General features: G+C 29.8%; 1 protein-coding gene across 2 annotated transcripts in view; it reads right to left on the minus strand.

Moving 5' to 3' along the window:
• Nucleotides 1–12,963, minus strand: part of LOC134697344 (proton-coupled zinc antiporter SLC30A9, mitochondrial-like) — a 31,073-nt gene that overhangs the window by 17,388 nt on the left and 722 nt on the right. For both annotated transcript variants that reach the window (XM_063559554.1, XM_063559553.1), the window contains exons 2-8: nucleotides 11,991–12,091; nucleotides 10,988–11,248; nucleotides 7,249–7,339; nucleotides 5,366–5,458; nucleotides 2,893–2,978; nucleotides 2,291–2,364; nucleotides 1,403–1,482 (exon numbers count right to left, since the gene is read on the minus strand). In XM_063559554.1, coding sequence (XP_063415624.1) covers nucleotides 1,403–1,482; nucleotides 2,291–2,364; nucleotides 2,893–2,978; nucleotides 5,366–5,458; nucleotides 7,249–7,339; nucleotides 10,988–11,248; nucleotides 11,991–12,084 — 779 coding nt within the window. In that variant the 5' untranslated portion in view covers nucleotides 12,085–12,091. The remainder of the gene's footprint in view (nucleotides 1–1,402; nucleotides 1,483–2,290; nucleotides 2,365–2,892; nucleotides 2,979–5,365; nucleotides 5,459–7,248; nucleotides 7,340–10,987; nucleotides 11,249–11,990; nucleotides 12,092–12,963) is intronic.

Raw genomic sequence — 12,963 nt, forward strand, 5'->3', positions numbered from 1 at the left:
CTTAGCTTAACTTCTAGCCATCATTTTCATATCACCACACATGTGTGTACATTTTTATTGTTAATATGAACAATATAAAAAGTTCTTTGAGCCTTATTTTTGATAGAGCGGATTATTCAATGTGAAGAATAAAAAAAATAATTTTATGGTTCAATACATTCAAAATAATAATTGCCATTCATTAAATAATTTTATTTCAAAATAAACAAGATAACAATTAACACATGTTTTACTGTTTATATAGATAGTCCTGTATTGAAGACCCATTGGTGGCCTTCTGCTGTTTTCAGCTCTTTGGCCAGGTTGTTGCTTCTTTGACACATTCCCCACATTTCCATTCTCAATTTTATTATCACTTTTTAAGAATATGCGACACTTAACCTGATAATCTACAACGCTTGAATTTTTGGCCAGGTTGTTGCTTCTTTGACACATTCCCCACATTTCCATTCTCAATTTTATTATCACTATTTAAGAATATGCGACACTTAAGGTCAAGTTACAGTAAATGGGCTATGTCTTAGATTTCAGTAAAATTTGGCATACAACTCTGGCTCGATGAACTTCAACTGAAAATCGAAATAATAATGCATTTATCTCAATTATTATTTGAAATATTACTGATTGAATTCTTACAAAATGGGTGAACATTTGTATAGAAAGCACATAAAATTGGCGAAAATCCTTCTAAAATTTGTCTAAAAATCGCCAAATCTCTAATTCTACTCCATAGATTTTTCTTAAAAAATTATATGTTGTTGATACAAAAATTTCTGTTATAATGATGCAAAATAAAGATAGGGTCACCGACTTCGTTTTTACAGTATACATCATTCAAAGTTGCGTTCTGTGTGAAAAACTCCAACAAAACGTCGAAATAATCGTAACGTTATCACGTTGCAGGCCGTAACACGTTGATTTTTGACGTTATTCACTACCAACAAGGTAACAAATTGATTATTAGCCAAAAAATGAAGTCGGTGACCCTATGATTATTTTATATCATTTAAACAGAAATTTATGTGTCAACAATATATAGTTTTTTTAAGAAAAATCTATGGAGTAGAATTAGAGATTTGGCGATTTTAAGACAAATTTAAGAAGGTTTTTCACCGATTTTATGTGCTTTCTATACAAATATTCACCCATATTAAAAGAAATCAATCTGCAATTTTTCAGAAAATAAAAGAGATAAATGTATTTTTTTTTTCGATTTTCAGTTGTAGTTTTAACGAGCCAAGGTTGTATGCAATTTTTTAGCAAAATCTGCGACATAGCCCATTTACTGCTCCTTGACCTTAACCTGATAATCTACAACGCTTGAATTTTTGACTTCATACAATAAACAACCTTTGCCATGTCCAGTAATAGGGAACAGACAGGAAAAGGTGATTAAACTTACACACATATAGAGGAAACAACAACTTGACCAGTGCCTGTCCACGTCCACTTATAGTTTGCTTCCTTTGGATCTTCTGCTGGCTGGAAAAAGAAAACAAGGTATATTCATTGGTTGGTTAAAAGTCGAGTGCACCCACACAACCAGGATTTTCAAACTCACAACCTCAGTGTTGACTGCCTAGTGATTACAGTAGTAACTGAGAAGATTGGTGTATACTGGTTTTACAGCTTATTGTCAGACTATTAAACATTATTACATTGGAAGCAATGAATAACTGTGATTTCCCAGTGAAATAAAAACTGATAATTTCATATGTGAAATAAACATAGTTATTTCACTCCTTTGATGTTCCACAACAATACACCTTATTGCTAATCCCCGCTGACCTGGTAGCTTGAACATTTGATGCATACAACGATCACTTTTTCATTGTGGTGTCAGATGTTTTGTTTTATGACGTCAAAATTTTACGGGAACCTGTGTGATTTCCAGTAATGGCAGACAAATAGCGATAAGGTGTATAAGTGTTGTCAAAATGAATTGTGAATGTGTAGAAAAAGATATAGTCTCTTACATTTTCTACTTTAATTTCATTAAAAAAAGCAATGTGCCAATATCATGAAAAGAATAACTAATCTAAGAATTCAAATATCGAAAAATATTCAAATTGTAATCAAACAACACTTATAATTAACACATGCCCTACACACATTCCAAATTAATGTGTTTTTCAGTCACTTGTTGAATATTTTACTATTTTTGAATTCTTCCTTTAGTTATTCTATAATTTTGGAATTCTTCCTTTAGTTATTCTATAATTTTTGAATTCTTCCTTTAGTTATTTTATAATTTTTGAATTCTTCCTTTAGTTATTGTATAACTCCATACCTGCTCTGGTTTTTTATCATAGTAAATGTAATGTCTGTCAATATAATCTTTGTAGTAAGACTCAGAAAATGGAACTAAAATACAAAAAAGAAATTGTTATTAACAGTAGTCAGGTTTTTTATCACAGTAAATGGAACTAAAAATGGTAAAATGATTAAAAACTATCAGGCTATTCTAAGTTAATTAATTTATGTGAAATAGTCTCTGTTAAAGGAAAAAGTCTCATTACGTCAAAACAGGCACTAAGGACTTTGATATTCTTTTTATGTTGGCAAACACACTAAAAAATTTACATAGAAATAGTTAATACTGGTAATAAAATATAAATTTACTTGAACACAAAACATTATAAACTGTTTGTTTTTTTATTGTTAACTGGCTGTGAGGTCAGGTTTGGTCCACCATTTTCAACATAGGAGTGTGGCAGTTGTCGTTAGTTTTCGTATGGTGTGTTTGGGCTTTTGGTTTTGCCATTTGATTGGGGTCATTCTGTTTTGTGATTATCTAGGTGTTCAGTGTTTTTCTTGTTTTTCTTTCTTCTATAAATCTTATTCTAAGAGTTTTTTTTATTAAACCGTAAAAATATGATGAAATTAACTTACATTTTCTGTATCTCATTTGAAGCTGTCTCATCCTTAATAATTTCTCCTCTTGCAGTTTCTCCAGACTTCCATATTTCTTTATTGCACTGAAAAAGAGAAGACAAAAACCTGTTATGATTTTAAACTCTCACTGTAGTAAAAAAAAGGTCAGAGTTGCCTATGTTGAGTTTATCAATTAAAATATATTCTCAGTGGCAACACCAGGGTGTTTGCAGGCTGTGACTTGGTAGTAACATAAACAAATTTAAGGGGGCTCACGGGTCTAAATCATTTTTTTTATTTAATATAGGATTTCTCTATATTTTTCTATAAATAAACTTTATCTTATTCCTAGTAGAAAAATGAAATAAAAAAATGAGGTCACCATTCATTTACGCTCACAATCTGCCTTCGTAAGAAACATACATTTTTGTTAATGTACTTTTTTTCTGTTGAACTAACAGGAAAAATATTGGTAATATCGAAATAAAAAAAGAACTAAATTACAGAAATTGGTTAAATTTTACAATTATTTAGTTATTGTACAGCTTATTCGAAAACAACAATAAAAAATATATAGGTCACCGATGATTTAAAAAAGATATTTCATTTTTAATGCCGAAAAATGGCATTTTTGCACCAAAGGGAGATAATTTGGAGCTTTTTTTATGACATCTAAATTTTAAAAGTCACCTGGAGCCAACATGTATTGATTTTTTTGAGTAATTCTTTTACCATAAGATAAAGTATCAACTACTACGGGTAATTAATAAAAATTGTAAAGAAAAATATATGTTTAATTTTTTTCTGAAAATCTTATTACCCGCGAGCCTCCTTAAACCACATCTTTTTTTAATTTTCTCTTGGTCAGCCCTTTAGACTCATATATATATTTTATGAAAAATATGTATAAAATATGAAAGTATAGTTTAGTCTTCATTTTCACTTATTATCATACTAATATGATAGGAGCCTGTTCAGTGATTGTTGTTTGTTGGTGTGGTTCAGATATGTTTCACATTTCTCATTTTTGTTGAGCCTTTGACTTAAGTTGAAAAAGTAAGACATAGCCATCCTACATTCCATTGACATCAGTGTCGTTGGCAGCGTCCACAATTATTCAATCTGTGGTTGAAGTTTTTGAATTTTAATAACTTTTTTAAACTATCCTGGATTTCTACCAATCTTGAACAGAAGCTTGTTTCTGATCATAAGATAGTATCCAGAAATAAATAAAAAAAAATAATATCCATTTTTATCGTATTTTACTTTAATATAAAAAGACTTAAGTTTTTCTGCAAGGAAATCTTACATTCACTCTAGATCTGTGGTTAAAGTTTACAAAATTTAATTAATAACTTTCTTTAACTATCCTAAGTTTGTCTTAAACTTGGACAGCAGTTTGTTTATGATCATTAGATAGTATTCAGAAGTAAATTTTACAAAAAAATGAATTCATTTTTCCGTATTTTACTTTTAAATGGACTTAAGATTTGCTGCCAGGAAACAACACATTCACTTTGTGGTTAAAGTTTTTTAAACTTTAATATCTTTCTTATACTATTTTTAATTTGTACCAAACTTGGACAGAAGTTTGTTCATGATCAAAAGCTATTATCTAGAAGGAAATTTTGTTAAAATTGTGTACTTTTTTTTTTATATATAAGAACATTGTTTTTTGTTTGAATTGTTTCACCCTAGTCATTTTGGGCCCTTTATAGCTTGCTGTTTGGTGTAAATAAAGCCAAGGATCTCTGTTGAACGCAGACTTTGACCTACAATTGTTAATTTCTTATACATTTTTGTCGAATCTTTGACTTATGTCGAAAAAAACTAGATATAGTGATCATACATCTGTCGTCAGCATTTACTCTGTGGTTAAAGTTTTTAAAATTTTAATAACTTTTTGATTTATCTTTGATATGTACCTAACTTGGACAGAAGCTTGTAATATGATCTAAAGATAGTATCTAGAAGAAAATTTTGTTTCTGTTTTTCTTTATTTTACTTTTAAATGGACTTAAGATTTTTTTCCAGTTAACATTACATACAGTCTGTATTTTAAATTTTTTAAGCATTTATTAGATTCATAAACTATCCTGGATTTTTACTAAACTTGCTTCTTACAATCAAAAGAAAGTATTGAGAAGAATATTTTTATCAAATTTTTTTCCTCATTTTTGTTGAGCCTGTGATTAACAGCAAAAGTGGGCGAGACAATGGGTTCCGTGGAACCCTTACAAATTTTTATACATTGTGACTTGGATAGAGAGTTGTCTTATTGGCGCTCATACCACATCTTCTTAAATCTGAACTGTTAAGGGATCATAGATTAATACTTACGATATCTCAATGAATCATGATAGTTATTGTCACATAAAATACTGAAAAGAGCCAATTTAAAAAGCTCAAGGCATCCTCAGATCATGCTTGGAAATCCCTTATAAGACAATGTAAGAATAAATCAATTATCCCTAAGAAATTTGTAACTTACAGTTCTTCAATGTCTTTCCTTTTATAAACAGTCAAACTTTTACCACTACCATATGGACTGCGTCTTGTGTACTTAGGGATCTCATTCAACTCTCTAAATTATATATATAAAAAAAATCTATACTGGAACAGTGTATCCCAAACTCTGTCTGACCGACAAAATATCAAACAAAACATCTTTGGGTCAGACAGAACTTTTAGGATTTTTAGGTTGAATATGTAGTAGAAAAGTTGAAACTTCTGTCAGATAAACCTTAAAACAGGTTGACACAGACTGCTGTATATTTAGAAATTATTGGTTGCAATTATTATTGCGATTTTGTCATTTTAGACTAAAATATTATTTATTTTTATGCAATTTTGAGAAAAATCCTGTTTAATTCATAACAAATATTTCAAAATGCTAGTTTTAATTATTGTGATGATAATCCTGTGGCATTTTTCACAAAAATAAAAAACATTTCTGAATTTACAGTATTTATGTCTATATTATGATGTCTTAATTTCATTGGTAGAGGAACTGAAAGTTCTGTAAGAGATTTCTGCAGGATAACTAGCAATCCCATGCAGTACGAAAATTATCTCTACTTAATCACTGTGACATATATGACGTGGCTCTGTACTTTTGTCATTGTGTTATTGTACTTAAGTAAATATGTGTATTTTTCTCTTTAGTTTTAGCTAATATGCTTGGTCTAGATCTTTAAGGTCAAGGAACAGTAAATGGGCTATGTCGCAGATTTTGCTAAAAATTTGTATACAACCTTGGCTCGTTGAACTACAACTGAAAATTGAAAAAATAATACATTTATCTCTTTTATCATTTGAAAAATTGCAGATTGATTTCTTTTAATATGTGAATATTTGTATAGAAAGCACATAAAATCTAAAATTTGTCTTAAAATCGCCAAATCTCTAATTCCACTCCATAGATTTTTCTTAAAAAACTATATATTGTTGACACATAAATTTCTGTTTTAATGATATAAAATAATCATAGGGTCACCGACTTTGTTTTTTGTCTAATAATCAAATTGGTACCTTATTGGTAGTGAAAAACGTCAAAAATCAACGTTGTACGGCCTGCAATGCGATAAAGTTACGATTATTTCGATGTTTTGTTGGATTTTTTCACAAAGAACGCAACTTTAAATGAAGTATACCGTAAAAACGAAGTCGGTGACCCTATCTTTATTTTGCATCATTATAACAAAAATTATGTATCAACAACATATAGTTTTTTTAAGAAAAATCTATGGGGTAGAATTAGAGATTTGGCGATTTTAAGACAAATTTTAGAAGGTTTTATGCCGAATTTATGTGCTTTCTATTCAAATATTCACCCATTTTGTAAGAATTCAATCAGTAATATTTTAAATGATAAATGAGATAAATGCTTTATTTTTTAGATTTTCAGTTGAAGTTCATTGAGCCAGAGTTGTATGCAAAATTTTACTGAAATCTGTGACATAGCCCATTTACTGTAACTTGACCTTAAGCCATTCTGTGCTTCTTTGTTATATATTTGTTTGTTTTTTCCAGTGATATAGATGATAACACAATGTTGACTGCTGTATTTTTGACATTTTTAACTATTATATCTGTTAGTTTTGTTCAACCATCGTTGTCAATATAATGGAATATAATGCCACTATCATGACTATCATACAAGTGAGAGGTTAAGCTAGCTATAAAACCAGGTTTAATCCACCATTTTCTACATAAGATAATGCCTGTACCAAGTCAGGAATATGACAGTTGTTATTCATTCTTTTCATGTGTTTGAGCTTTTGATTTTGCCATTTGAATACAGACTTTCTGTTTTGAATTTTCCTCAGAGTTCACTATTTTTGTGATTTTACTTTTTTCTGATCTATAACCAACCTTAATACTATGAGATACTCCACCATGGCTCGACCAGGTTCTATATAGATATTCTCCACATACTTATGGTCAATAGGTTTCTTCATCCTAACTATAATAAAGTGAAATAACAGATACATGTAGGTTGTGTTATTTATTAAAGTCATATGCATGTACATTAAACTACATTTATAATAAAGTTTTGCACAGCTTTAAATATCAGTATGTTTTGTTCTACTGTGAGTCTATCGGAGCCAAAAAAGTATTATAAGTGGCAATCGATTCACGCCCACAATCAAATAATTTCTAATTACTCACTCCTCCCCTATATAAAAAATATATTTTCATTCTTTGATAACTACATTTAGATGTATGTTTCATTATAATAGGTTATTCTGATTGGCTAACTGCACACCACTTGTTATTCCTTAAGCAATTGGATTACACAATAAAACTTATCATTCATGATGACACAAGGTCCCACAATAAAGTGCACAGGTGAATAAAATTAAAAAAAAATTGATCAAATAAGTGTTTTTATGATCCTAGCTAAAAAATGTAATTATAACATGTATAAGTATTAAATACTTCTTTTTGTAACTTCATAGGGTTGTAAAAGCGTTGACTGTACGCACATTTTTAGAATGAAGCACTTCGGCTTTCCCTTGCTATGTATTTTTTATCATGAATTTTCCTTTTGTTATTGTAATCATTGACTGTATTTTGTTACATATTTATTCATTTGCTATTCAGCATGTGTTCATAGCTTGCAATTTTATTTTCGAATTTAGGGAGACCGATTTATGTAAGAGCACTGCTCTTGTTTCCTAATCCCAATTATTGAATCTTTTGTATATTTCTAATTTATGTATTTATCCTTACAAGTAGCTATATATCATGTATATATATAATGATTTCTTTAATAAAATATGTTTACACTAAGTCATGTCATGCATGTACAGTGTACATGGTGTTACAGATAAACAAATTTACAACAAGTGAAACTGCGAGCTACTGCTCACTGATGATACCCCTGCCGCAAGTGGATAATATTAATAGTGTAAAAATATGCAAGTGTTCGGTAAACCGGAAGTTGTCGAGTGATCAATCTGAAAACGCATCACACAGTATAGCTGACTTAGATAAACCCTTAAACAAACTTTCAGAAATCCTTGTATTGTAGTTCCTGAGAAAAATGCGACGAAAAATATTCATGGGACGGACAGACTGACTGAAGGACTGATGGACTGACAGACTGACGGAAGGACGGACAGACAGACTGACGGAAGGACAGACAGAGGTAAAACAGTATACCCCCCCTTTTTTAAAGCGGGGGTATAATTGCACTTTTAAATGATCAATACAGTACATTCCGGTTATTTGCATAGCCTATTTGTCAGATGAAATTATGCAATAAAGCGGAGTATGCTTATATCCGAAATGCCAAATTACGGAGTCAAATAACATCGATAGTGCAGATCAGCAAAGAAGAAAGATGCTAGAACGTCCACAGTCCACTTACAACATATTGAATGCTTATTTATTCTAATAAAAGTTATTTGTCTACTGTCATACATTTTATTTCATTGTGTATTCTTTCAATAAAGTTTATAAACACATTTTGTTTTAGTTTATTTATGTACCGACTTTTCCTTTACCTGAGATACGAAAATAAAATTGTTCTAAAAATAGATTTGTTTCTTTGACCCGGATGTACAAATTAAATTGTTACGCTTTGTTTAAAATAAACTGTTTAACGATACTACACAGTTTATAATCATTGTAAACAATAATTGTGCAATGAACTGCCTTTGATATTCAGTATTTACCGATTACACAGTGATGTAACGCTGTTACTTTAACATCATTAGTATCGTATATGCAAAGGTGATGGGGCCCTGCACGGGTTATTTGCTGGACACGAGTGTTGAAAGTGAGAAAATATAATAATCAGAAGTTAATTTACTTTTAAAAAAATATTAAAAAGGAAAGATTGATGTATAAAATTCTTCAACCATATATAAATGCCCTGTAATATTTAACATAAATGTAGATCACCCAAGCTGAATTACCAAATTACACATTGGATAATGATCGATAATTAGCAGGCGTTAATGTTTTAAAAATTCACCCAAAATATAATCTATGAACAATGTTTGAAATCCAATCAATAATTAACATCTTTTGAGATAGAAGATTATAGAATGGTTGTGATTTTACAACAATCAGCTGATTGACATTTTTATGACCTCGAGGCTTAAAATAGAATATGGGAAACTTTACCTGTGTACACATCGAGGCCTTTTCTATAATCATATATATAAACACGAAAGATACTGTTTTAAAACTTTATTTGAATAACACACAAGTAAATGTGAAATAATAATGATAATTATGATGCATTCAAGAAAAATATACTTACCAAATTGCCGTTTCCGGTCAAAAATCTCGTCAGTTTTAACTGAGCATATCTAGCTGGCGATTATTTTCTATGCAATAAACCGAAATGCCACTTGTAAGGCTATGCATATAACCGGACAATTTAACATTAGGTGAATGGGAAATGGTTTTGTGCAGGAGAAAAGTATGCAATTAACCGAATTATGCTATTAAGCGGTATGCAATTAAGTGGAATCGACTGTAGTATTATGATCTCCAATTAAATATTAAATTAAGTATTGCTAATTAAACATTAATATAAAAATACTTTTTTTCAAAAAAGTTATTCCATTTTGAAAAACTCTCGATAATTCTTAATCAGTCAGGGGCGTTACTTAAACAAGTTATTATTTTTAATAACTTATATAAGTAATTTTTTATTTTAAAAATAATAAAATTACTTAATAGAGTCATTTTAATTTGCAATAGAAACATAGATTAAATGTAGTTTTCATGATTTTAAACAACATTTTATATCATAAAATAAAGAATTTATCAGATTTTAGAGGAGTATAGAGATAAATTGTTACTTTGAAAATAATGACAAAAATATTACTTGAATAAGTTATTTTAAACATTTTTGACAAAAATAGCAATAACACTTATCTAAGGCACATATTATGTGATTGATTTAGGTTGCAAATTATAAATAACTTCAGGTCTTAATTAATTCACAAGTATCTATCTATTTATATCAGTCTACCTTCAAGATTTTAGAGGAAAATGATAATTTAAAAGTCCCAATAGACCAATCTTTGACCCAGAAGCGTCGGTATGAAAGATAAGTGCGTCGGAAAGTTAATTAGTGTTTCTGAAGAATTAGTTTTTATATATCAAGGGAAAAATAACCAGATAACTGTGAAAATTATTTAAAGCTAGTAAAATCTGTATTCTTGGACACCTTTGAAAATAATATTCCGAAAAATAACTTATATAAGTTATATTTAAACTAGCCTCGTTTTCAACATTACTTGTATAGGTAATTTTAATTGTTACTTGTTTAAGTAATGCCCCTGACTGTTAATTCTACATGTAAGAGTCCATAAAAAGTAAATTTCCACAAGCTTTTTTAAATTACATTTCTGGTTTCAGATGTCCAGAAAAACTAACATGCTACCACTGGCTACTGAAAGCTAGAAAATTTTCACTTTAATAGCAATTTGTAAGGGGAAAATATAAAATATTTCTTATCACAATGTTTCCTAAATCCCAAAAATATTTAAATAGACTTGACATCCATTTTTGTTCTTGGTAACTTTTAACATCTTAATAAGCAATTACATCCTTGTTTATACCTCTTGTAGCTATTTATAGCACATACTTTTGACTATTTTCTGTTCTTTCTGCAACTTAGGATCTTCTGCTTCATTTGGACTAGAAGTAGGAGGACTAGGAGTGTCTGTTTGTTCTGGTATGCCACCTAAACCTTTTTCTGGTATGCCTCCTGGCCCTGAACTTTGTTTTTCTATATTTTCATCTGGTGGTACCTGACTAGAACTATAATATCTTATAATACCTAAGAATTTTAGGTACTTTGGCTGGCTCCATTTTCCGTAAAAGCCTATAGAATTCTTCAGGCATTCTACAACAAAAACATGAAAAACAGATAAATATTCAAGGAAATAATAAATAGATTTAGTTTTGCTGGATTATTCAAGAGTTTTATACATGAAATAAAACAAATTAGGGGCAATGCAGTTCTTTGTACAAAGACATGATAGTAGAACATGTACGGTAGAAATATTTTTTGAAAATTGAGTGCTCCCTTCAAGAGCTCATATCCATGCAGAAGTTAAATTCATAAAATTACCAGTATATTGATTAAAGTATTCTAATGTACAGTACTCTGCGCCATCCTGAACATGCTGAATATGCATAAAATATTTTTTACTAGACATGAGGCGAACTTCAATTAATGGATTCATACAGTTCACTCCATAGTGCTGAACATGAAAGAAATATTTGCCATAGAACATAATGCAAACAACATTAAGTATATATGCCTGTTCCAATTCAGAAAGTGACAGTTGTTTTCATTCGCTCAATGTGTTTTTCACTTTTGATTTTGCCATTTGATTACAGACTTTTCAATTCTTGCTTTTGAATTTTCCTTCCAGTAATTAATCCAGTACCATTTGTTTGTTTTTCAACTTTTTCGTGTCTTTATCATGTTTATCATGTTTTTATCATGTTTATCATGTTTTTATCATATTTATCATGTTTATCATGTTTTTATCATGTTTATAGGCCATTTTTTGGGTACAATTATTCCCTTTTCTTTATATTCCAGCACCCCAATGTTCATATGAGATATATACTGGTACCTTTACATATAACTGGTGCAGCAATGTGTATTGGTCTGTTGCCAGATTGTCTCAAGACTGTTTGAGCAATGACAGCTGTATTCTTCAACATCATACCAATTCTAGCAATGAAAATATTAAACATGTTAAACCATTGATAAATTTTCTGAATAAATGTACATGGTGTTTATCCTAAATATACATTGTAGAACGTGTATAAATATTGCACACAAATGTAATTATAAACATAATGAATTCTAAATAAAAAATAATGAAATTAAGAATGGAAATGGGGAATGCGTCAAAAGAACCAACAACCCGACCAAACATACATACACACAGACTAGAAAACAGAATGCCCATAAATGAGGCATACATGTAATAACTATAATAAGGACCAACATCCTATGTGTTTCGTAATTCTGATTATTCAGTCACTTTTTCAATCACGTCAGCAGAAATTACATGTACATGTACAAAATGTCATGAATGTATGCATGTGTGGGGAATGAATCATTATATGATTTAATTGTTTTGAAATTCGGTAAAGCTTAGGGTAGGAATGCCTTTTACTGTCAGGTATCAAACGGTTATCAATTTTTATTTACAGCAAACATAAGCGTCAAATTGGTTAAAACTTTAAGGCGGTACCTAACACTACATGGAGATAACTCTGTAAAATCAGCTAAATGTTTTAATTATGTTGTGTTGTTAAGGGAATATTAAGCTTCGTTGATAGTCAAAATTAGTGTTTGGAAATTGCTATACATGCTTTATATATAACCAGTGTCATTTTCCTGCTAAATTGGTTGTTTCATTTTTTTTGAAATTTTTATATTTTTGTCAAAAGATCAAATTAAGTTAATAGTTTGTCAAAATTTAATGAAAATTAAACAAGCCAAATAAATTTTTGTCAAGGTGTTGGGTACCACTTTAATGTCATGCACATGAGATATGTTGTCATAGTCACTCTTTACTTTGAAACAATGAAATA

The sequence above is a fragment of the Mytilus trossulus genome, chromosome 14 (genome assembly GCF_036588685.1).
Source record: "Mytilus trossulus isolate FHL-02 chromosome 14, PNRI_Mtr1.1.1.hap1, whole genome shotgun sequence".
Classification (NCBI taxonomy): Eukaryota; Metazoa; Mollusca; class Bivalvia; order Mytilida; family Mytilidae; genus Mytilus; species Mytilus trossulus.